The sequence below is a fragment of the Piliocolobus tephrosceles genome, chromosome 6 (genome assembly GCF_002776525.5).
Source record: "Piliocolobus tephrosceles isolate RC106 chromosome 6, ASM277652v3, whole genome shotgun sequence".
In the NCBI taxonomy this organism is placed as follows: Eukaryota; Metazoa; Chordata; class Mammalia; order Primates; family Cercopithecidae; genus Piliocolobus; species Piliocolobus tephrosceles.
Genome location: NC_045439.1, coordinates 94,780,183 through 94,804,075, shown reverse-complemented (window position 1 = coordinate 94,804,075; position 23,893 = coordinate 94,780,183). Strand labels below are relative to the sequence as shown.

Here is a 23,893-nt window from a genome sequence, read left to right as displayed (position 1 = left end):
TTGGGTGAGGATTTGGGGTAGCGGTGGGTTCTTGTACTAATCGTGGTGAGTTTTCTAGAGGCAAGAGCAGACCCTGATTTATTTTCCTAATCAGTTTTGTCTTCATTCTGGCCCTTACTTGGCTTATCTCCCTTAAGATCATCCCTTTAAGGATGCGTGCCCACTTTGGACTGTTCAAGAAATCTTTCCAGGCTCCCCGCCCTTAAACCAGCTTGCCTTGTCTCTGAGCTGACTTACGTGGCTCGTGAGACCTTAGCCCTGCAGAATTGTGTCCTTCCCTTCATCTTCCCTTTTGGGATACCTAATCAACACTGCCTATGAAGAGCTTTTCATCGGTTGTTGACCTGTCTAAATGACTAGCATTCACCTGTATCTCTCTGTTGGGGGCATTTGGAACTTCTTACACTCCTTATGAGATGCCTTGCTAACAGCAAATATTCTATGTCTATTATATTTCCAAATCTACCAGTTTAGGAACCCTACTTTGCAAGTCTCCTCAGGTCTGGGCACTGCATTTGGTACTAGAGCTACATAGATGAGTAAGATGTGCTTCTTGTCTCTGAGGAGCTAATACTTTAGTTAGTAGGGAAAGTGAGTGATTTCGGTATAGGCTTGTAAGTGCCCACAGAAGAGGTTTACGCAGTGTTGTGGGTGCCTGTGTCAAAGAGGGCTGTGCCAGAGGACACTTGAGTTGCATCTTAAAGGATGAGCAGGAGTTTTAAAAGGAAGAAAGGTGGAGAAAATGTTCCAGGTAGAGGGAGCAGCATGTATAGAAACAGGCAAGACATCCGGGCATCTCTGCTCAGTGCTGGATGGCTGCTGGTCAGGCAGATACGGAGTGGGTGTCAGGGGAGGCTGGAACAGCAGACGTGAACCAGATGATGAAGGCCTTGTGTGCTGAGCCAAAGGCTGTGGACTCCACCCCGTAGGTGGTTGAGACATTGATATATTCTGTGCAGGAGAGTGTCGAGCAGGATAGAAAATCACTTGACTACCAAGTGGAGAATGGAGTAGAAAACTGGAGGAGATGAGGCAAGTCAATCAGTTGTGAGGCTGCTAGAGGCCCATCCAGTAGTTCCCAACAGAGTATGGCTTCATATTCCCACTGTGGTACTTGATATCAATGTCTCCTCCCAACTTCCTATCAAAAAACCCATGAAGAGGGAAAAAGAGACAAAAATTGACCGTAGCAATAATAAATAAAAACACACAAAGGTAAGATGATAGGTCAGAAGCTGAGAGAACAGAAAAGGATAGGGATCTCCACTGTATCTGTCGTACTGTGGAGACTAATAAAGAAGCCTGTTTCTGAACTGTGCCTTGCACACTTCAGTCTTTGAAGCTAAAATACCAGTGGCCATAAAGGAAGGCAGTGGAAACGGGCTTTGCTTTACTCCCACTGTGTTCTGCCAAGCCTGGGATGCTGGAGGTTGCTCTCACCAGAGAAACAGATGGCTGAGCCCCAGCAGAGCAGCAAAGCTGTATGAGCTGGGCAGAGGCCTGCACTCTAGCCCCTGCCATCCCTGCTGCTCCCTGATTCTTTACTTTCTGCATCTACTCAGAAACCCAAAGGAAGGAAGAGAGGGATATGGACAGAGACATGGTTTTTCTACTGTGTTTTAAGAAGGGACAGAGGCATGAGGAACCTGAGGATAGTTCTCCACATACTGTAGTTTCAAATAGCAAATTGCATCAGTTCTCAATTTTAGTTTGAGAATCAGAGAGCACAGGCCAGGAGCCCGCTCTGCAGCAGACCTGTGCATGCCTGCTGGCAGTACTCTCCAAACTTGAACTGTGCTTGTTGATGTGGTCTATAGCCCAGACCTAAGAGAAGGACAGCTACAGACACCAAGGGTGTTCAGTGAAGAGGTGCTAAGGAAACTCTTGTGACCCTCTTTGTTAGCAGACTCTCAGCCTGCACAGATGCGAATTGTATTCAGGGGTGTGTAAACAGGATGCAAAGGGGGGCCTGTGAAAAGTGCCACCACATAATGAAGGGGGAAAAACAGCCCTGAAGACTAAGACAATTATTTTTTATAAGACACTGTAGAACCTTTTGAAGACATATGCTTAGTGGACTCAGAAGAGGTGCAACGGTATTTCTTTGTGCAACAGGAGTAGGTCTCTGTAATAAAAGGGAAGATCTCATAAAGGTAAATAGAGAAAATAAAAAAAAGTACTGCTTGAAAACCCAAAACACATTAACAGAATTAAAATCTATGTGGAATGAAGAAGCAAGATTGAACCCAGAGCACCAGATGCTTTTATACAATTTCTTGATTCACCTTGGTGTGCAGATCCTTTATACCATTATCAATCCCCCTTCTTTTTCATCTGAAACTCATACCATATGGCAGAGAAAAAGAGCAAAGCACAAGTAATGGAGTTGTGCTTTTGTAAAACTTAACTCATTAAAAGGCTGGGCTATGTTCTTATAGTGAGCCTCCATTATGTGGCCTTTTTTCCAGTGTTGTGCTGAGTCCATTATCAGAATTATTTGTAGTTGCCTAGAGTAGCTTGAGTCTATTAGTTGCCCCCAGTATCCGTTTCTATTCTTTTCCTAATAACAGAATCTCTGATATGTAGCTGGGCATATGGCTACCTAGAAAATAGATTGTGTTCCCTAGTTTTTCTTACAGCTGGCCAATGTACCCATCATGTGTATCTTCTGGAAAGTATCCTTAGGGAAGGAGCATTCCGTTTTTCCTGCTGTCTGGAATGTGGACATTATGGCTAGTGTTCAGTATCTGTCTTGGACCACGAGGAAGAAACCTCATGTACAGACAGTAGTAGAGAAACACTGGTAGGAGCTAGGTTCCTGATCCTGCAGAGTCCATGGCAGCCCTGGACTGTCTCCCTCTGCACATTTTTGATGTGTGAGACAGATATTGTTTAAACCACTCTTCTCTGATGTTTTCTATCTTGTGTGGCCAAAATGAATCCTAATGGTAAACCAAGTAGCATGGTTTTAAGACTTTCCCAGTGAGGCCAAGCATGATGGCTCATACCTCTAATCCCGGCACTTTCGGAGGCCAAGGCAGGCAGATTGCTTGAGCCCAGGAGTTTGAAACCAGCTTGAGCCACATGGTGAAACCCTATCTTTACAAAATATCAAAAAATTAACCAAGCATGGTGGCACATGCCTGTGGTCCCAGCTATTTGAGAGGCCGAGGTGAGAGGATCGCTTGAGCCCAGGAGGTCGAGGCTGCAGTGAGCCATGATCATGCCACTATACTCGAGCCTGGCTGACAGAGCAAGACCTTGTCTCATAAAAAAAGTGGGGTGGGTGGGGACTTCCCAGAGTACTTACACTGCTTTCAGAATCTCATGCTATAGGATCACACTCTATCTTTTTCGTGACCTTCTTGAATTCTGACTTCCTAAGCATCCAGGTATACATTTCAATAATGCCAAGTAATTTCTTTCCTAGTTTTCATGAATTCCAAGGCAAGGATGTTAATTTTCAATCCAGGTTCCTGACATTTCTGTTTTCTAGCCTGTTCTTCCTTCATATGCACCAGAAAAGTTCCCAGTATGTCTCTACCTTTTTATACAGTTTTAGAGCTGTTTTTAAGGGCTTATCTCCAGGTAAACAAGGTCCTCCCTTCCACTTTATCCTTAACCTAGTGCTTTTCATTCTTGTGTCTCCAGGTATGAGTAAGTCATTCAAAGCTCCTTACTGAGATCACCTGCATGCTTGCCTACTTGCCATTATATCACTCCCATCTTGATTTTTCTTCTAAAAAGCTGAAAGCTGATTTGAAACGGCTACATACTTAAATTTCCCCTTTCTCCTTCCAAATCTCCATGATATGGAAATGTAAACACAGAACAGACACAGTGTCACTAGAAGTGATGAAAATACCATTTGTGAGTCTCTTATTCCCTGTTTGAGATCAGTGCTAGGATGAATATTAGTCATCAGGTATGACGAGTGCACTAGCTGTGTCTGTGAGTGTCTGTTGTGCCAGTGACCCCTCCAGGCCCAAGCAGCCTTTCCCATAGCTCTTGCCCAGGAAGCTGAGCCTGCCTGCTCTCCCCAGTCAGGGGGACCAGGGTCGAACTAGAGATTGACACCTGGCCAGTAAGCCCTGAAGTGGCGTGTCTACAAGGGATCTTCCAGCAGAGCCATGCAGCACCCTTTGGTTTGTTCCCTCTGGAGAGGATATGTGGGTGGACACTAGAGGAGTACAGAGTGAACACGGAAAAGCAGAGATGTTGAGGGGGTGGGGAAGAGGTGAGCATGAGAGTTACTGGCTGGTCCCTAGAGCTGCTTTTCCATTCCCGAGCAACTTCCCTACCCCTGGCCTATTCTGCATCTGTTGTTAGATTCAACCTTTCTCAACCTGGATTCCATAAGAAAATGAAGCCTGAATGCCCACAGGCAAGAATGGGCAAAGAAGAACACAGTCATGCCCATTCGTTTGTGTATTATGTGTGGCTGCCTTTGTGCTACAATGGTAGAGTTGAGTAGTTGTGACAGAGTCCATATGGCCTGCAAAGCCTAAAATATTTACTCCCTGACCCTTTACAGGAAAAGTTTGCTAAGACTGGGGCATCTGGCTGAGTGTGCTGGCTGACACCTGTAATCGCAGCACTTTGGGAGGTCAAGGCAAGAGGACTGCTTGAATGCAGGAGTTCGAGACCAGTCTGGGCAATGTAGTGAGACCTCGTCTCTACAAGAAATAAAAAAATTAGCCAGTGGCATGTGCCAGAGGTCCCAGCTACTCATAGCTGGAGCCCAGGAGGTCAAGACTGCAGTGAGCTGTGATTGCACCATTGTACTCCAACCTGGTGACAAATGAGAACCTGTCTCAAAAAAAGACGGGGGCATCCATCATGCATGATGAATCTCTTACGCATCTGGAATGGTTATGTTATGTACCATCTTTGGGAGAATTGAGAACTAGTCGCTCAAATTATTTTCTGGATTCTGTGATTCAGAAGTGGTTCTAATCCTTGAACTAACAGCTTGAAGCAAATGCAGTCAGTCTTGACTGATTTCTGTGCCATCCTAGACACATTCTCCAGGAGGCCAGCTCACCTGTGACTTGACTAGTGCAGTCTGGTTATGTTCCTCTACATTCTCCTCCTTTTAGAGTCCCTCTCCTACATGAGTCTTCTTCCTCTGGGTCTGGGGTGCGTTCCTTCCTTCTCCAGTGGAGCTGTTCTTCTCTAGAGTCCTGCTTTCTTCTCCCAGTGTAGGATGAGTTCAAAGCTGTTGCATATTCTCCAGTGGAGCACTTCTTTTCTTTCTCCTATTCTATGTCACATTTATTTATGCTCTGATATTTTGGCTGTATTTTCATTCCCCGTGGTCTCTAAAGCTGCTTCTGCAGAAGGGTTGAATTCACTCTGTATGGGAAGTCTCGTACTCTTTGGGTAACTTTAGTGGAACAGTCTCTTGTACTTTTCTAGACCAGTCCTCTGTTCTTAACCCTCTCATGAGGTGTTGATGCTCTTCTTTCTGACCGATTACAATATCTTGCATTTCCTAGTTTTGGATTATTTTTGGTTATTAATTTAGCCTCCATTTTACCTAGGAACTCTTCATCCTTTGTGCTCCTTAGAATGCAGTGGAGCCAGCCCTTGGGCTCCTTTATCCCCATTGTAAACATAGCTATCACCTGTGGTAATAGACATAAACTTGCATTTTCCTTTGGAAGAAGAGACCAACGGCTTCTTTCCTGTAAGCACAAAGTAGGGAAAATACTCTGCCTGACACAGTGCAGGTTAATAAAAATCAGAACAAGTGAATGCATATCATCTTAGTTAACTGTTAATTCATACTCCATAATTATTACAGTTAACACAGTCCACTGAATGGGAATTTGCCCCCAAAAGAGAGAAAGATCAAGTAGTCAAGAAGGTGAGTGAATTCAGAGAGTGAGGGGATCATTTACTCTCCCTTCTTACCCCTCTTCCAACTTTAATTGTTGTAATTGTTTAAGTATATTTGGTTTTTAAGGATTATTTTTATATTTATTTTAAAGTTTTGTGTTTTTTTTAAGGTCTATCAGATCATCAAAACTCTCAGAAAACACAGTTATTGTTGGTGTAGTACGCAGGTAAACTTTCATTTTTTTAATGTTGAAATCGAGGTGTTAGTGTAATACTTATTCTTAACAGATGGCCAAATAACAGCTTGCGTGCTGTGTCAGGCATGCCCCTTTGTAGTATGGCCTTTTCTTCTTTATTCTTTCTTACTTTATTTTGCTTCTTTGGTTAACTTCCTGGAAGGACTTTCTGCTCTCATGCTAGATTTTTGTGATTTTTAAACTGCCTTTCACTTTAGAAACAGGCAAACTGTGAGAGAATTCCATTCCTAAAAGTATGAATGTTTTCTAGGGGTATCTTCTTAGGGCCTTCTAACTCCAGATATCTCTGAGGATTTGAATTACACATAAATGGGGGAATCTTAGGTTTTGTTTTTAAATTGGAAGTAAGGAAAGAAGAGAAATATATTAGAAGGGCAAGTATTCAAATTAATGTTACTTAGCTTATATGTTTTTATACATAGAAGAAACGTTTCTGTGTCCTTTAAACTTTTTTCCTGAGCTGTAGGGGAAAAAGGAATTTAAAAAAAAAAACCTGGAAGTAGAAGAAAATAGGAGTAAATTTAACTTCGTTTAAATTAAAAATTTTATATATTAAAAAGATATTTGGACACTCGTGTATTCCTGCTATTAATGTAGTTTCTGCATTTCAAGTATTATAATATGTAATTCCAAAAAGCCAAATGTGAAACTGAAACAGCAGACAGTTTTCAACTTTATCCTTTAAATTTGTATATTAATCTGACTCATCTAAAAGTACTCATTACATAACGAAGTATTTAAATTAGTAGAGTAAAAGAGGTGAGATGTAATTGATAAAAACTATGTCTATGTTCTTTACTGTGTTATTTTGAAGGGTGGATAGAGAAGAGTTGTCCGTAATGCCTTTCATTGCTGCTGGATTTACAAGGGTATGTACTCACTTATTTGTTATACAAGTATAATTCAATTTGAGAAATCATTTTATCTCAGTTCAGCAAAAGCTTTGAATTAATTTGAAGAAAAAGAAATTATTGTCTGGCCGGGCGTGGTGGCTCATACCTGTAATCCCAGCACTTTGGGAGGTCGAGGTAGGAGGATCCCTTGGGCCCAGGCATTTGAGACCAGCCTGGGCAACATGAGGAGAACCTGCCTCAATCGTACTTAAAAAAAAAAAAATTACTGTCCTTGTTTTACAGTTTGGTGTAACTTCGTTTAACTTTATAATCTGCTAATGTAATCTGTAACAATTCATGTTCTTAGTCTCTCAAAATTATGCCTGCTAAAGTCATCTAAACATAATAAAATCTCCTTTAATGGCGTATTCACTAAAAATGATACCATAGGATGTATTGTTATGATGCTGACATGCATACATGCAAATTTTTAAGCCAGTTCAAGGATTCTGGAAATAAGGCAACCCAAACACAGCTCTCTATCTCTCCAATCCTACCTTCAATGTGTTGGTTTCTCTAAGCCAAAAGGTTGCTTGGGGCTTTGGTCAGCTGGCTGCAAATGAGGCCTTAGGAATCATACAGAGAGAACTTAAGTAAGGCTGACCCTTGGGCAGATTTGTAGCCCAGGTTTGTATAAGTAAGGTAGTCAAGAAATCTCAAGCTGTGAATTTAGTTTCAAGTTTTCTGGATGAGTAGGACTCCTAAGTGCCTGACAGAAGCAAATACAAATCCTCCCCAGAGGAAGACAGCTTCATCTTTGCCTGCAGAGGATCTCCATAAATAATTGCTCAAGGGCAGCAGGCAGCAGTAAGTCAAAGCTAGAGTCAATCCACCAGGTGACAGGGCATCCCAAAGAAAAACTATCAGGGAAAAAAGCCTAGTAACAGACCCTCACATCCCTCAGAGACTAGTTATGAGACATGAATTATAAAGCAAGTATGCTTACTATAGGTAAAGAAATGAAAGATAAGCCAGGAAATGTCTGCAAAGAATAGGAAACTATTAAAAGTATCATGGCAAATTTTATGAAGAACAAAACTGAATTGTAAGAAATTAAAACACAATAATTGAAAAATTTAAAACTTAGTAGGTCACATGTAGCACAGAAATACAATGACAGGAAGTAAGTGAGGTGAAGAAATGTGGAGGATAGTGTGTGAAGTTTTGTGTGTATATATAACTGGAGTTCCAGGAGAAGAGGAACGATGGAACAGAGGAAATATTTGAAGAGTTACTAGCTGAAAAATTTCCAGAACTGATGAAAAACTAATTCATAGATTCATGAATTCTGACATATCCAAAGTAGAGTAAATTTTAAAAGAGGACACATCCTAGTGAAACTGCAAAAAAATAAAAATAAAATTTAAAAAAATTAAAAATAAAATAAAATAAAAAAAGCTAGAGGAAAAAAGATTACCTTCAAAAGAGTGACACCTAACAACTAGCTTCTCAGCAGCAACAAGTAGAAAAAAGAAGACAGTAGAATAACGTGTTTCAATGCAGTAAAAGAAAATAACTTCCTTGGGAGGCCAAGGTGAGCGGATCACAAGGTCAGGAGATTAAGACCATCCTGGCCAACATGGTGAAACCCCGTGTCTACTAAAAATACTAAAATTAGCTGGGCATGGTGGTAATCCCAGCTATTTGGGAGGCTGAGGCAGGAGAATCGCCTGAACCAGGCAGTTGGAGGTTGCAGTGAGCCGAGATCGCACCACTGCACTCCAGCCTCACAACAGAGCAAGACTCTGTCTCAAAAAAAAATAAAAAGAAAGAAAAGAAAAAAAAGAACTTTCTAGAATTTTATACCTAGCATGTATATCTTTCAAAAATGAAGGTGAAATAAAGACTTTCAGAAATGTGGACATTGAGAGAATTTGTAACTAGCAGATCCTCATAAGGAAGTTCTAAAGGATATACGTCAACCAGAAGGAATGTGAATTCCAGGTGGAAGGTCTGAAATGCAAAGAAAATGATCTGTATAGGGTAAATATATATTTACTATATGAAACAATAATAATGTCTAGTTTGATGAGAGGATACAGGGAGAAAGAGACTACAGCCTTGTATATCCAGTCAGGTTATTGCTTAACCTTTCTTTGGGGGATATACATAAAATTCAGAGATATATTTCCCCAAGAGTTCTGTCTGAGGAAAATAATTCAGAAAAGGACTCTAGCCATATAAGAAATGAACTAGAACAGAAATTTGAAGAGGAGAGGAGGGAAAAGTAGTGAGCTATAAACCCTGCCATGTGCATACTCCTTCGTGGTGCCTCCTGCTTTCTCTGGCTCTCTGTCTTTCTTTATAGAGGTACCTACACTTATGCATATAAGATTAGTCCCAAATGGATAAACATAGACTGGAATATATAATACTATTTTAGAAGAAGGGATGTACCCAAAGAGGAATTTTAATAATAGCTCAATTTTAAATTATAGACCATCTTAGTCAACCCTAGGTGTTTGCAAGTTTTGTAGGAAGGTTGCAGGCATTCTTTGAGGCTTGTCTGAGAGACAGAATGAGAATGAGCCCAGGAAGTATTCATCTTTGTGGGAAATGTGCAGAGTAGAGCATCACTATGTGGGAGATACTTTATTCTGGGGGTAATTGGTATCTTGTTTACAAATAACAGTAAAGAAATCTATGTCTGCTTTTGAGATGATGAAAAGGAAGGTAACCATTGATAGAACAGGAAAGTTAAATAAAACTTCCAAAATAACAAGAGGAAATAGGGAGTTTACAGCAACCTGATCAAATTGGGAAACTGAAGAAAGAGGAAATAACAGTGTAAAATCAGTGAGAAACAAAGTGAGATAGAAAGAATATAAGCAGCCCGGGCACGATGGTTCATTCCTGTAATCCCAACACTTTGGGAGGCCAAACCAGGTGGATCACCTGAAGTCAGGAGTTCCAGACCAGCCTGGCCAGTATGGCGAAACTGCATCTCTACTAAAAATACAAAAATTACCCGGGCATGGTGGCTCACACCTGTTAACCCCAGCTACTCAGGAGGCTGAGGAAGGAGAATCACTCGAACCCTGGAGGTAGAGGTTGCAGTGAGCCGAGATCGCACCACTGCACTCTAGCCTGTGCAACAGGGGCGAGATTCCATCTCAAAAAAAAAAAAAGAGAGAGAGAGAATAAAAGCAAATGTATATGAATGAGCTGAATTCTTCCTTTGAAAGGCTGTTAGATTGGGTTTAAAAAGTACAATTCTATAACACTTATAAGACACTTAATGTGATAAAAGGAGCTTAAGTAAAGAAACATAGAGGTAGCAAGTAAATGCAGACAAAAGGAACACAAATATTGATACTAATAGGTGGAATTTAAGATTTTAGTTTATATGTAAATACAGTTTTATATAAAAAGCACACGTTAGGTTATTATGGTTTATGTAGTTGTGGCTTTCTTGTGTTTCTTCTTTTTGGACAACCCCCACAACATACACACACATCAGCACCTGCCTCCATTTCCTGACCTCTAGTAATCCCTGTTAAATTGCGTGAGAACAGTTTAGCCAGCAGTAAGGTGTCCCAAGTCAGAAGTCAGAAGTCCCCTATTCCTGATGGAACTTTACATCATCCCTCCCTGAGCTGCTTGCTTTTGCAACTAAGGCTGCAAAAATGGCTATTCCTTTTAACAAGAACCTTAGAAGCTTCCACTTTCTAGTGAAACTTAGGGGATATATTTTTCCCTCTGCCTTGGGTTATTTACTTACCTACAGCCACACGAGGTCATTAAGCCTTGTATTTGTTTGAGGTCTCTTTGAAAGTACATAGATGCACTGTTGGAAGTTTGTGTTTGGTGACTGCCATGTTTGAAATTCTGCCCGAGAAGTCTGTCAGCACAGTTCTGTGGACCAGAAAGAGCATCCTGGTAGAAGGTCAAGTAAATCGTGGTCCTTCTTAGTATTATTATTAGTATTACTTCCTAGTAATACTATTTCTTAGTATTACGGTGTTATCATGGAGCTAACTTGAAAAGTAACTGACACACACACTCTTGCTACACTCAAGCCTGTGCACCTTAATCAAGGAATCCTCTGAAGACTTTGATGGAATCACTTTTAGGTGCATACCCCTGTGAGGACACGTCCATGCAAAAAGCCCAAAAGCTTAGCAGTAGTCACTTTAGAAGCACCTGACTTAGGAAATGTGGAGGGTAGTGGCAGGCTCACCATTTTGTAGATGAGGAATTCATATGGGCGACCAGTCCTCAGAGACCACAAGTGGTAACTAATCTCATCCAGAGTCTTACTTTTGTGTAACAAAAGGATGCTCAGGTTACTGAGAAGAACAATTAGACCTAGAGGAAGGGGATTCTCCCAGTCACAGCTATAGGCAGTGGTGCCAAGGCTTGAATCTGAAAGCTGACACCATAATGATATCTCTGGTATAGGGGATGGTGGGTAGGAAGGGGCATGAGCTATTTTGTGGATTAGCCATGATTCAGGATTGAAAAGTAGATGGAGGAGGACCTGCTAGCCTTCTCAATTGGATTTGGCCATTGAGTCAGTAGACTTACTGCCTTAGAATCCCCTGAATAACATCCCATGGGAGTCTGTTTCAGTTGGTCTGGGGAGGGGCCTGCATGCTGCTGTTTTTTCAAATTGCAGGTAATTCTAATATGCAGCTGAGAGCTGAGAACCACTGGGAGAGGCCTAGCAAAGATGGGCTCAGGTCCTAGCCATGGGTGTGATATGCTTTGGAGAAAGTGACGTTAAGTTAGCTTGGAAGACTGTAGGATTTATAGTCCCAGCCCCTTTCATAAGAGGAGGTTAAGGGAGAGGAGGCTAACTGCTGTTTAAGCAGAGGGAATAAGCTTGTTTTCTGAGGATTCGTGGACCTGGTTCTTCACCCTTCACGCCCTGTGGGATCCTTGGGACAGAAACAAAAGTTGGCAAGGGGCAGGAAAGATGAGATGTTTAGATAAAGAGAGCAACGTTTAGACACGTATGGCAAAACAGAAGTTTTGAGGGAGGGGGAAAACAGTAGGAGCAAGATGCTGTACATTTGGTCACGTGCTAGTTTTTTTTACCTTGGTTTTCTGCCTTTGGGATAAAAAAGTTTGGTGGATGCATAACATTCAGACCCAGTAAAAAGTCTGATTGCATGCATGGGAATCCATTTGTGGAATTGGATAAATACACATTCCCTCCAGAGCCCCCACATCCCAAGATCTTACCTGCAGAAGAACTGAGGACCCCTGTCTGTCTCAAGACCACCATTCCTTGTCTCCTGGAGTGGCACAAGCACTATGTCAAGAAATCTCTTTTCCCTGTCCCTGCCCAGTCAGAAGTGGGTTCTTGTCCAGTGCTTTTGGGTGTTCCCGTGGGGTCTTGGCTGATGGAGATGTGGACAGCCGGTCTAGCATACTCCTCCCCTCTCAGTTGATGGGAGCTGGCAGGCATGTCACCTCTGTCAGACCTCTGGGTGAGAAAGGGGCTCTGTTTTGGCCTATAGGTATAGGGTTTATCATGCTCCTGGCCAACAGGTCTTGCCTTCCCCTGTGGGGGTGACAGTAGCTGTTCTTTACATTTATGCAGCAGTTTGTACTTAAAATGCTTTCTCCCATTATCTCTTTTTATTCTCTTGGTGACCTTCACTGGATAGGAACAGTATTATTTTTCTTGCTTTACAGTTGAGGAAGCAAGCTCAGGAGTGTTAGATGCCTCATATACAATCATACAGCTTTTAAGGCATGAACCAAGGGCTAGATTTTTGGGTTGCTTGACACCCAGACAAGACCCTGATCACAGTTCAAACGGGATGTTTGCGTTCACCATGGTGGTAGAAGGAACTCTTCAAGGGGACCCCTGTCGCAATTGGTCTGGCTGGGGCTTATGGATAGTGATCTGCAGAGGCTCTGCCTCTTAGGCATCAGCTTGCTCCTCAGCCAGGTAGAGTATTGTCCCCTTATTGTGCAGGTAAAAAGCAAAGAGCACTTTAGAAACGGGAGTAATGCTCACAAATATTTTTACGTCTGAATAGAACTATGTGGCAGAACACAGTGTCTGCTAAGATGTCTTCATGGAGTATTTAATTTGATGGTGGAATGGGTCCATCTTCTCAGAACTATGTAATTCACTTTGCTGTGGGATATTTCCACTATGTAAAGGTTATACAAAATACTTAATGTCCACAGCTCTAAGAGACAGTGGGCAAATCCATCCATGACTTCTGCCAGTGCCTCTGCTATGGAAGATAATCATCTTCCAGCTTCACTGAGCCGCTGTTGGAGGTTAGTTCAGGAAAATGTTGCCCATGTCGGGGTTTCCCCTGTGAAATACAGGTGCAAATAGAAATGCATGTGTATTTTTGCTTATTGTAAGCTTACATGACTTTAAAAAGGACCAAATACTGTTCTTGAATATACTCTGAAAGTGTAATATAAGTAGGAGTTTAGTTAATACATTTCCTCCTCTACATGTTCTAGCCTCTGCTTTATCAGTGACATGAAAACAACCAAAATGCTCTTAACGGAAGATGCTGAAAGAAAAGCATTCTTTTCTTTTCTTTTTAAATGCAAGGCTGCTAAATGGTAGAAGGAAAAGCATTCCTACACCCTATTTTTTTAAAAGCTAATTTGGTGCCCATAAATTTTCTCTCTTACTAAATAAGTATTTTTTAGATTTCAGTTGCCAAGTTGAGAAGTTTGTTAAAAGAGTTATTTTTATTGGCACACATAAAGAAGCACCTTTGTTTATCCACAAAATTCCTCTTTCTGTTTGTAGAGGTATGTGGAAAACCCCAACATCATGGCCTGCTACAATGAACTGCTCCAGCTGGAGTTTGGAGAGGTGCGATCACAACTGAAACTCAGGTAATTCTACCACTTCAGGAAAACCCTCCAGGCCACACAGGGCAGCATGGCAAGTGAGGATTTTGGTTGTGGGGATTACTTTTGAGCCATAAATGGCCTCTTGCAAATATGGGATTGGAGAGAATGGAGTGGCAGCTCCCCTCATACAGACTTTTTGGAGTCTGCCTGGATGTCTAATAAATGGTCATTTTAGTAATTAGAGACTCATATTTAAAGATGGAGCCCCCAAATAATAGTAAGTTTAAAAAGCAGAATATAAACTGCATATGCTGGATTATCTGTTTTGTTTTGTTTTCTAGAGAAAAAAATGGTTTTAATACACATACCCCCAATCTATTAACATTAGTTATCTCTGGTAGGTGACATTTTTTTCTTCTCTACGATAGGCATTTTATCTGCTCTTAATAAACAGGGTTTAAAAAAAAAATAGTTTTTAAGTGAAATGAGTAGAGGCCTCATTCTTTGTAGAGTAAGAAAAGCAGAAAAATTAATATAATTTTATCAGCTTGACAAAAGAAAAATAAAGTCGGCAGCTTCCTATCATTTTAGGTTTCTTCCTTGGATGTTCAATTATTATTTAACATTTCCTTTACTAGAGATCAAAGAGAGAACTGGATCATTTCATTTGTATGTGCCCAAGACAGTCAAAGGGGATCAGGATGGGAGTACCAAGATTAATAAGGACCAGTACAGGGTTCCACGTGTAGGGAAGATAGGTACTTTATAGACAAAACGAAATGAATGATTAGTGGGCAGAGTGTGAGTTAGCAAAGAAGTGCTGCTGAGCAGAGGTGTTTGAAGGCTGGTGTGGTATACAAAAGAGATTTTTTATGCTGCTAGATTTTGCAAGGAAACTTAAGGTAGATGGTTGCCCTTGGGCCTGCTTTTTTCCCCCTCCTGGGTCATGTCAGCCTGGCTGCAGCACTCCCACAGTGGATTAGGCTACTACCCTCTCTCAGAGAGCAGAATTTTGGAGCAGTTGGTGAAGTTGGAGCTTATGTTATCCAATCAAGAATCAGAAACTGAGACCCAAGGAAGTTAACTGACTCACACCCAAGATCTTGTAAGCAGCAAATGGCAAAAATAGTCCTTTAGACTGAAATCCGCATTTTCGAAACTGCATTCATTCTTTCTCCCATCTCTAAATCTGACTGTAACCTCAAACCTTTTCCTCCTGTATACCTTAGCTGTCATCTACCTTGTGGTCCTAAACTAAAATCCCCTGTCTCTTCTATATAGATCCCTAAATCCAGTCACTCACCAAGTCTAATTGATCTTACTAATTTTTGGAATCTGTCCACTTACTCTTCATCTCTACTGCTACTCTTAGTCTAGGTCCCTCTCTTTTTACCCAGATTATTGAAAGCACCAATTAGTCTCCCTATATCTAGTCTTGATTCCTTCTTCATTCTCCACACAGACGTAACACATAATTCCATTTGTGTTCTGTTCTGTAACACCCCAGATAGGCACCCACTGCCTTCAAGATGAAGTCCAGACTCCAAAATGTAGCCTACAAGGGTCTCCATGGTCTGTACACCATGCTTTGTTCTCTGTGCTCCCGCTGGCAGCCAAATTATGATGTCCATTATACAGGGAGATATAAAAATATAAAGGGAAAGGAAATGTGAGACTAGAGAATTGGGAGAAATAGAGTCTTGTTCTGTCAGATACTAAAATGCACTAAAATGCTGTAACAAGTAAGGGTGTCACTGCTAGATTGGTAAACTAGAATATAAAAACCAGAAACAGGCCTGGTGTGGTGGCTTACGCCTGTAATCCCACCACTTTGGAGGGCTGAGGCGGGCAGATCACGAGGTCAGGAGTTCGAGACCAGCCTGGCCAACATGGTGAAACCCTGTCTCTACTAAAAATACTAAAATTAGCCGGGTGTGTGGTGGGTACCTGTAATCCCAGCTACTCAGGAGACTGAGGCAGAAGAATCACTTACACCTGGGAGGCGGAGGTTGCAGTGAGCTGAGATGGTGCCATTGCACTCCAGCCTGGGTGACAAGAGTAAGACTCCATCTCAAAACAAAAACAAAAACAGACTTGGATATATTTAAGAATTTAGTATATGATTGGCCAGGCACGGTGGCTCCCTGCACTTTGTGAGGCTGAGGTGGGTGGATCTCTGGAGGTCAGGAGTTCGAGACCAGCCTGGCCAACATGATGAAGCCCTGTCTCTACTAAAAAAATACAAAAAATTAGCTGGGCTTGGTGGTGCATGCCTGTAATCCCAGCTACTTGGGAGGCTGAGGCAGGAGAATCACTTGAACCTAGGAGGCGGAGGTTGCAGTGAGCCAAGATTGAGCCACTGCACTCCAGTCTGGGCAACAAGAGCAAAACTCGGTCTCAAAAAGGGGAAAAAAAAAAGAACTTAGTATATGACTACATGGCATTTTAAATCAACACAGGAAAGGGTGGACTTTTCAGTGACTAGAATTGTGATAGTTGGTTAATTAGTTGGAAAGAAAATTCAGCTATGTTCCAATCTCATGTCCTACCCCCAAAATGAACTCCAATGAATTAAAAACCTAAATGTGAAAAAGTAGGGCTACATAAGTACTAAAAAATAAAAGTGGCCATACGTAATTGGATGACAAAGTCATTATAAACTAACATCTATAAAAGCCACATTTTATAAAGGAAGATAATCAGATTAGACAACGTAAAAATGTTAAGCTTATCTACAGTTAAAATAAACCTTAAATAATGTTTAAAATTTAGACAAATTACAAACTGGGAAAAATGTATTTGTAACATACAGGACAGACATTAGGTTAATGTCCTAATACATGAAGAGCTTTGATTAATCAATTTTAAAACGATCAATTGAAAATTAGAAAAATATTAAAAGACATGTTCTGAAGCAGTTCACAAGAAATATTAATGGCCAATAAATGTGAAAAGATGTTCAACCTCACTAATAAAGACTTGCAAATAATTTAACATTTTTTATTTACCAAATCTGCAAAAGTTAAACAAGTATGATAATACCCGGTAGGGCTTCTCACAGATCCATTTCCTCCAAGCTTGTTATATTGGAGGTGAGGACTTACTTCTTACTGTTTTTTGCTTATTTTATTTTTTGATTTTTTGAGTCAGAGCTTAACAGAGTCTTACTCTGTTGCCCAGGCTGGAGTGCAGTGGTGCGATCTCTGCTCACTGCAACCTTCACCTCCCAGGTTCAAGTGATTCTCCTGCCTTAGCCTCCCAAGTAGCTGGGATTACAGAGGTACGTGCCACCAGGCCTGGCTGATTTTTTGTTGTTGTTGTGTTTTTTTAGTACATGTGGGATTTCACCATGTTGGTCAGGCTGGTCTCAAACTCTGAACTCAAGCAATCCACCCTCCTCAACTTCCCAAAATGCTGGAATTACAGGCATGAGCTACCACGCCCAGCGTGTTTTTTGCTTTTTTAAAAAAATAATAACTTTATTAAGCTGTAATTTACATATTATCTCCTGGGTTTTTTTTACACGCTAAAAATGAGCTGATTTTTATTGGCTAAGCTATTGTCTTTAGTGAGACAGTTTAGTAATACCAGGAATAATGTAAAGGCATTGTTTTATTTATTTACTTATTTAGAGTCAGGGTCTCATTCTGTTGCCCAGCCTGGAGTACAGTTGTGTGATCACTGCTCACTGCAGCCTTGACCTCTTGGGCTCAAGCAGTCCTCCCACCTCAGCTTCTCAAGTAGCTAGGACTACAGATGTGCACCACCAGCCCAGCTAATTTTTTATTTTTTGTAGAGACAGGGTTTTGCCATGTTGCCCAGCTGGTCTTGAATTCCTGGACTCAAGTGGTCTGCTTACTTCTGCCTCCCAGAGTGCTGGCATTACAGGCGTGAGCCACCATGCCTGGCCAGCATTGTTAGTTTTAGAGTTTACTTAGTAGCATCTCTGCACTTAATAAGCAGGCAGTTGTTTTCTTTTTTTTTCATCTTCTAAGGCCAGAGAATCTTAAAATCATTCTTTGGGAGATTCCTTATACAAGGAAAAAACCTGGAAGCAACCTAAATGTCTAGTCATAGGGGATTTATTGAATAAATCATAATATAATCTTAGAATATTGTATAGTTATTTAAAGTGATAAAGAATTACAGTTATTGATATGGAAAGATTAATGTATAGTGTGCCAGTGAGAAAAGCAGATTATAAAACTGTAGAGTATGATCTTGTTTTTGTATACATACTACATATGCATTTGTACAAGTTAATGCCTAGAACATTTTTCAATGCTTATTGAAAATAATTGGATTTTTTTCTATAAAATTGAATGTTGAGATGTCTGGGTATTGGGATTTCAGGTTATTTGATCTTATTATTTTTAAACAGCTTTATTGAGGTGTATTCAAAGGATTTTAATGTATTCATAGAGTTGTGCTTCAGTCACCACAATTTTAGAACATTTTTATTATCCCCAGGCCAGGCTGGAGTGCAATGGTGCAATCTCGGCTCACTGCAACCTCTGCCTCCTGGGGTCAAGCAATTCTCCTGCCTCAGCTTCCCAAAGTAGCTGGGATTACAGGTGCCTGCCACCACGCCCTGCTAATCTTTTTTTTTTGTATTTTTAGTAGACACGGGGTTTCACCATGTTGGCCAGGCTGGTCTTGAACTGCTGACCTCAGGTGATCCACCCGCATCAGCCTCCCAAAGTGTTGGGATTACAGACATGAGCCATCGCCCCTGGCCTAATCTACTTTCTATCTCTGCAGATTTGCCTATTCTGGACATTTCATACACTGTGTGATCCTTGTGACTGGCTTACGGTTTTTAAGGTTCATTCATGTTATGGCATATATCAAGACTTCATATCCTTTTATGTCTGCGTAATATTCCATTGTATGGATATACCACATTTTGTTTATCCATTCATCAATTGATGGACATTTGGGTTTTTTCCACTTTTTGACTTTTCTGAGTAATGCTGCTATGAACATTTGTATATAACTTTTTGTGTGGACATAATGGGGCTGTTTTCCAAAACGGGGCTGCACTTTTTTACATTTCCACCAGCAGTGTAGGAGGGTTCCTCACTAATACATGTTGTCGACTGTCTTTTTTATTATTCAAGTGGGTGTGGTATAGTGTTCCATTTATTTTTGTTAATGTTTATTTTCTAATTTTTTTCAATAAACATTGTTACTTGTATAATTTTAAAAATGTTTTCAAACACGAAGATGTGAGAAAATGCTCACAGAAGATGGCTAAGTGAAGAAAGCAGGAAGCAAAGCTAGTCATTCCAGATGCCCTCAATTTTGTGAAAATAATTTGTTTAAAATAATAGGTACAAATGATTGACTGCCTTCTCTTTGCCAAACTCTGTGCAGTATTGTTGACTCTATTCTCTTATTTAGTCTTCATGAGGACTCTAAGGTGGTGAGAGGGGAGGCTTGATGGGGTTCAGTCACTTGCCCAGGGTCCCACAGCTGCTGAAGAGCTGGATTTGACCCCGGTGTGTGGCCTGTGTCTTTCCTTCACACTGGAAGGAAAGATACCACAGTGTGTACATAGTGATGATCCCAATGGAGGGGCTTGCAGGGGGATGTTTATTTCTTCTTTATGTTTTAAAATATTTTCTCCCTTCCTTATAAATCAGACGAAAAATACATTTAAATAAGTTAATGTAATAACCCAAGATTTTATTAGATTTTGTAGTATTTACATTAATCATTCCTTTTTTTGTTTACTCATAAAGGGCTTGTAACTCTGTATTCACTGCATTAGAAAAGAGTGAAGATGCAATTGAAATTACAAGTGAAGACCGTGTTATACAGGTTTGTTATTTTGGAAATCTGTCTTTCTGGATTTCTTGTTTTGTTCCAGTTTTTAGGATTGAACCTCTCCAATATGATTTTTTTTTTCTTTTTGAAGTTCAGGAGACCAGTTTTTCCTTCGAGGATTATCAGAACAAAATCAATAAAATATGTAATTTAAAATAAGCTCTCTGTAGATTAGAAAACATACTAACAATTAAGGTCTTAGAAAATGCCTGTAGAAATACCACATTTGCATTCATTATTTCCACTAGTTTGTTTGTTTGACAAGGAGAGACTGAAAAGGGTGATTGCTGGCGGCTTGGGGGTAGTGCTGTTGTAGGAGGGGAATGCTCTGACCATAACGTCTGCGAGTCTTTCACCTTTCTCACTGTTTTTGAAGATACTTTGCACTTACAGAAATATACTAGAAACAACTAAAAGTTTCAGAAATAACATACCTAGTAAGTACTGAATAAATTACACATTATTAGCAAAGTGAGTTTATATGACTTAAAGCAACATAGCTTAAATGCTTTCAGATAACAGCAAAAAAGGGAGTTGCACCAGAAAAAACGTTCCTTTTGTCTGAGAATTAGCTCCACTTTGATTTTACTTCTGGGCTCTCCAGTCTTTCACTTTAATGTGACTTGTGACTTCCTTGTTGAAGAGTTGATGGTGTTGACTTTGAGTTGGTGCCTTGAGAGGCAGCGTGAGCCAGTGTTTGAGGGCACAGGCTTTGGTGTCAGACGGGCCTGGGCTCCATCCTGCTTCAGCTGAACAACTTTGGGCAAGTTGCTTAATCCAGCTGGATCTGCTTTCTCGTCTGTGGAAATGGAAATGGAAGTAATATTATTAAGAACAACAGCTTGCCTTTTGTAAGGATGTCATGAGGACTAAATGAGTTAATGTATGTGAAGTGTTTACTGTAGTGCCCAGTGAGGAAAACAGACCCTGACAGATAGTATCCAATTACTGTTTTATCATCATCACCATTAGCACGTGTACAGTTTTCCCATACATTTTCTGCTTATCTTACAGTCATATTTGAAACTTAACCATAAAGCCTTACATTTGTAATTACTTCCTAGTTCATAGCCTGCTTTCCATACACATCATTTCTTTGAACCATATGAAAGAGACAAGAGAAATGTTTCATTCCCATATCGAGATAAGAGTCTCGGAGGGATTAAGTGACTTGCTGAGGTCAACGTTTGGAGGGGGAGGAGAGCCTGAGTGTTTTGCACTCTACCTGGTGCTTTATTCCGTCATGCCCCCGCCCCCACCCCCCATCTAAACAGCCCTGTTGTAGCAGCTCCTGGTTTGGCCCTGTACACATCCCTTCCTCTGCCCCTGTTGAAGTGGGAGTGGGCCTGCTGCCCTCCTGGAGCCTCAGGAGAACATAGCAGAAAGCCCAGCCAGGTGTCACGCAAGCAGAAGCTCGTCTGGGCTCCAGAATTCTTCATGGGTTATGTGCTTATGGCTTCAGAACTGCCACGGTGAGGTCCAGGCTCCTGAGCTTTTTCTGGGGAAAAACCTGAAGGGCTTAGGTCGAAGACCTTTGAATGTCCTCTTTTTCAAAATGACTTTTAATTCACTTTGTGTTTTTTCTTTTGTCTCCCTTCAGTATGCAAACCCTGCATTTGAAACAACAATGGGCTATCAGTCAGGTGAATTAATAGGGAAGGAGTTAGGAGAAGTGCCTATAAATGAAAAAAAGGCTGACTTGCTCGATACTATAAATTCATGCATCAGGATAGGCAAGGTAAGTAAGAGGTCAGTACCTTTTTTAACTTTCACAACAGAGAGAGAAGGAAGACTTAATGTTCATTGAGTACTACCAGGTAATCTCAGTCTTACTCCTCCCAGCAGTCCAGGGAAGTATAGGGAGTGTTATCCCTGTTATATCCATTTTGCAGGTGAGGAAACTGGGGTCAAGAAAATGTATAATATGATTAGCCAATAAGCAAAGTAACTCGAATTGGCACTTAGCAACCATTGTTGTTATCTTTATAGTAGGTGAATAACTTGATCTTTCTAATAACTGGTCTTCTTAGTTGTAGATGTTGGCAAATGGTTCCGGGTAAAGAATTGCTAGTAAGGCAACACATTCTCAGAACACATCTGAGCCCAAGATTTCTCCAATCCTCGTTAATTCATTGAGCATTTTAAAAATGCCTTCTGTTAGCCAGACACTGTGCTAGATTCTGGTATGGAAAGAAGAACAAAACAAAAATTCCTGCCTTAGAGAGCTCATATTCAAGGGTTGGAAACAAACAAATAAAAGTAACCATTATTCAATAATGTAAGAAGTCCCATAATCATGATGCTGAAGGAACAGGCAGAAGAAAGGCAGGCTCAGTCTGAAAGGTTGTTTCTCTGAACCGCAGCCTCTGATAGTGCCTCATTGTGACAAATTTTAAAATATGATGAGAAGGAAAACACTACTGCTTTTCACAATCATTTGTGGTCCTTTCTGCTGGACTTTTTGCTTTTGGAAGTTGGGTAGAGACTATTAATCTGATTATTTCAAACATTTGAAAAATTGGTGACTTGTGCTGCCTGTTCTGTGGAGGCACTGATGGAAGTGATACTCTCCCCTATGGCATTTGGCTAGTGCCTATCTTGTAGCACAAAACAGCAGCTTACCACAGGGGCAGGGTGCTGTGCAAAGCTTATACTCCACTCATCTTGGACCCCATGAAGACACCATGAATTGGCATGTTTCTCTTTGCCTTCCCTATGTCTCTGAGCACACAGCATTGCCTTGAAGTGAGAACAAGGAAAGAATAGACCGGCTGCAGGGGCCCAGTGAAGCCCTGCCAGGGGAATGACAAAAGTAGGCATAGCTCTTATTTTGCCTTCAGCTTTTCTGTCAAGGATTTTTTGTTTGTTTGTTTGTTTGTTTTGTTTCGGTTTTTTTTTATTAGAGGAAGTGGAAGGTCCTCTAGAAAGAGAGGTATGAAAGCTGAGATGGATGAAGAGACCCTCAGGTGCTCAGGTGCACCATGTAGGTGAGGGCAAGTTTTCCTTTCCATGGTTGAGAAGAGCATACTCAGAAGGAGGCCACAGAGCAGCAGTCATCAGAGACCACAGCAGCCATGGTGGGGGCGTTACCATGGCCACCTCAATCCTGGCATTTAGGTTCTTTGCTACTGCTGGATGAGCCAGTGGTTTTGTTGTGAGGTTCAACTGGGTATGAACCAGGATGGGCCTTGTACACCTTGATGTGGCAGAACTTCCACTGAGACATTCCATGTCCCTCTCACTGAGGGGGCAAGTAGAGGTAAGGAAGGGATGCGCTCTTAAGTGCTGGGCTCCATCCAGTTCTGTGTGAACTGTGTCTCACCTCTGCTGGGGTTGCGCTGTTGGGCACCAGGTAACAAAAGGCCTCAAACTTGAATAGCAAGAGACCTGCTCTCTAAAATTACACTTATTGTGAGCAAAGAATAGGAAACATCATCAAATTATTGACCCCTATACTGCTTTCCTTTTTTTTTTTTTTTTTCTTGAGACAGGGTCTCATTCTGTCACCCAAGCTGGAATGCAGAGGTGCAACGGCCTTGACCTCCTGGGCTCAAGCAGTCCTCCCACCTCAGCCTCCTGAGTTGCTGGGACCATAGGCACATGCCATCATGTCTGATTTTTTAATTATTTGTAGAGACGGGGTCTCCCTATGTTGTCCAGGTTGGTCTCGAACTCCTAGGCTCAAGTAGTCCTCCGATATCGGCCTCGGAAAGTGTTGGGATTACAGGCGTGAGCCACTGCAGGTGGCCTATACTGCTTTATTTCTAAAAAGAGCCTGGGTATTTGTTTTGTGTTTCCCAGTTCTTGGGGAGCATGGAAAAGTGACCTTTGTCCTTTGTCAGCAACCTGCTGGTCTATGGGCAACATGGCAGCAGGGGAGGCCGCTGAGCTGGCCTGTGTTTTGAGGTGAAAGAATCCATAATTCCATCTCTAGGGAGCAGGGCTTGTTGAGGGGTCAGCAGGCCTTCTGGAACAGTGGCACTGTGATCAGGAAGGGGAATTCAGGCATCTGCTGGGTACCAATATTGCAGAATGGAGACTCAGGAAATGGCCAAATGGCCAGGAGTTGGGGCCTTGGAGTGTCAGGTACTAGGTGTTGGATATTGAAGTTGGACCTTCTTGGGGCAGAAGAGAAATTTTGATGATGTTCAAGCAGGGAATATTATAAATGTTTTCCATCTCCACAAACCCCTGCTGCCCATTCTTGTCAGTGGCTCCTCTTTTGGGTAAAAATAACAGGTATGTTGATTTCCAGCCCCTTGCACTCATGTGTCTTTGCATCCTGTATGT

The 23,893-nt window shown here is 41.3% G+C and overlaps 1 protein-coding gene across 4 annotated transcripts in view; it reads left to right on the top strand.

Annotated features, from left to right (window-relative positions):
• Positions 1–23,893, top strand: part of PDE8A (phosphodiesterase 8A) — a 162,076-nt gene that overhangs the window by 86,016 nt on the left and 52,167 nt on the right. Inside the window, exons 4-9 of one of the 4 annotated variants that reach the window (XM_026448315.1) lie at positions 6,012–6,068; positions 6,913–6,967; positions 13,728–13,816; positions 18,536–18,598; positions 19,519–19,597; positions 21,204–21,341. In XM_026448315.1, the coding sequence (XP_026304100.1) occupies positions 6,012–6,068; positions 6,913–6,967; positions 13,728–13,816; positions 18,536–18,598; positions 19,519–19,597; positions 21,204–21,341 (481 nt within the window). The remainder of the gene's footprint in view (positions 1–6,011; positions 6,069–6,912; positions 6,968–13,727; positions 13,817–18,535; positions 18,599–19,518; positions 19,598–21,203; positions 21,342–23,893) is intronic. The other 3 variants (XM_026448316.2, XM_026448317.1, XM_026448318.1) reach the window with 3 other exon arrangements.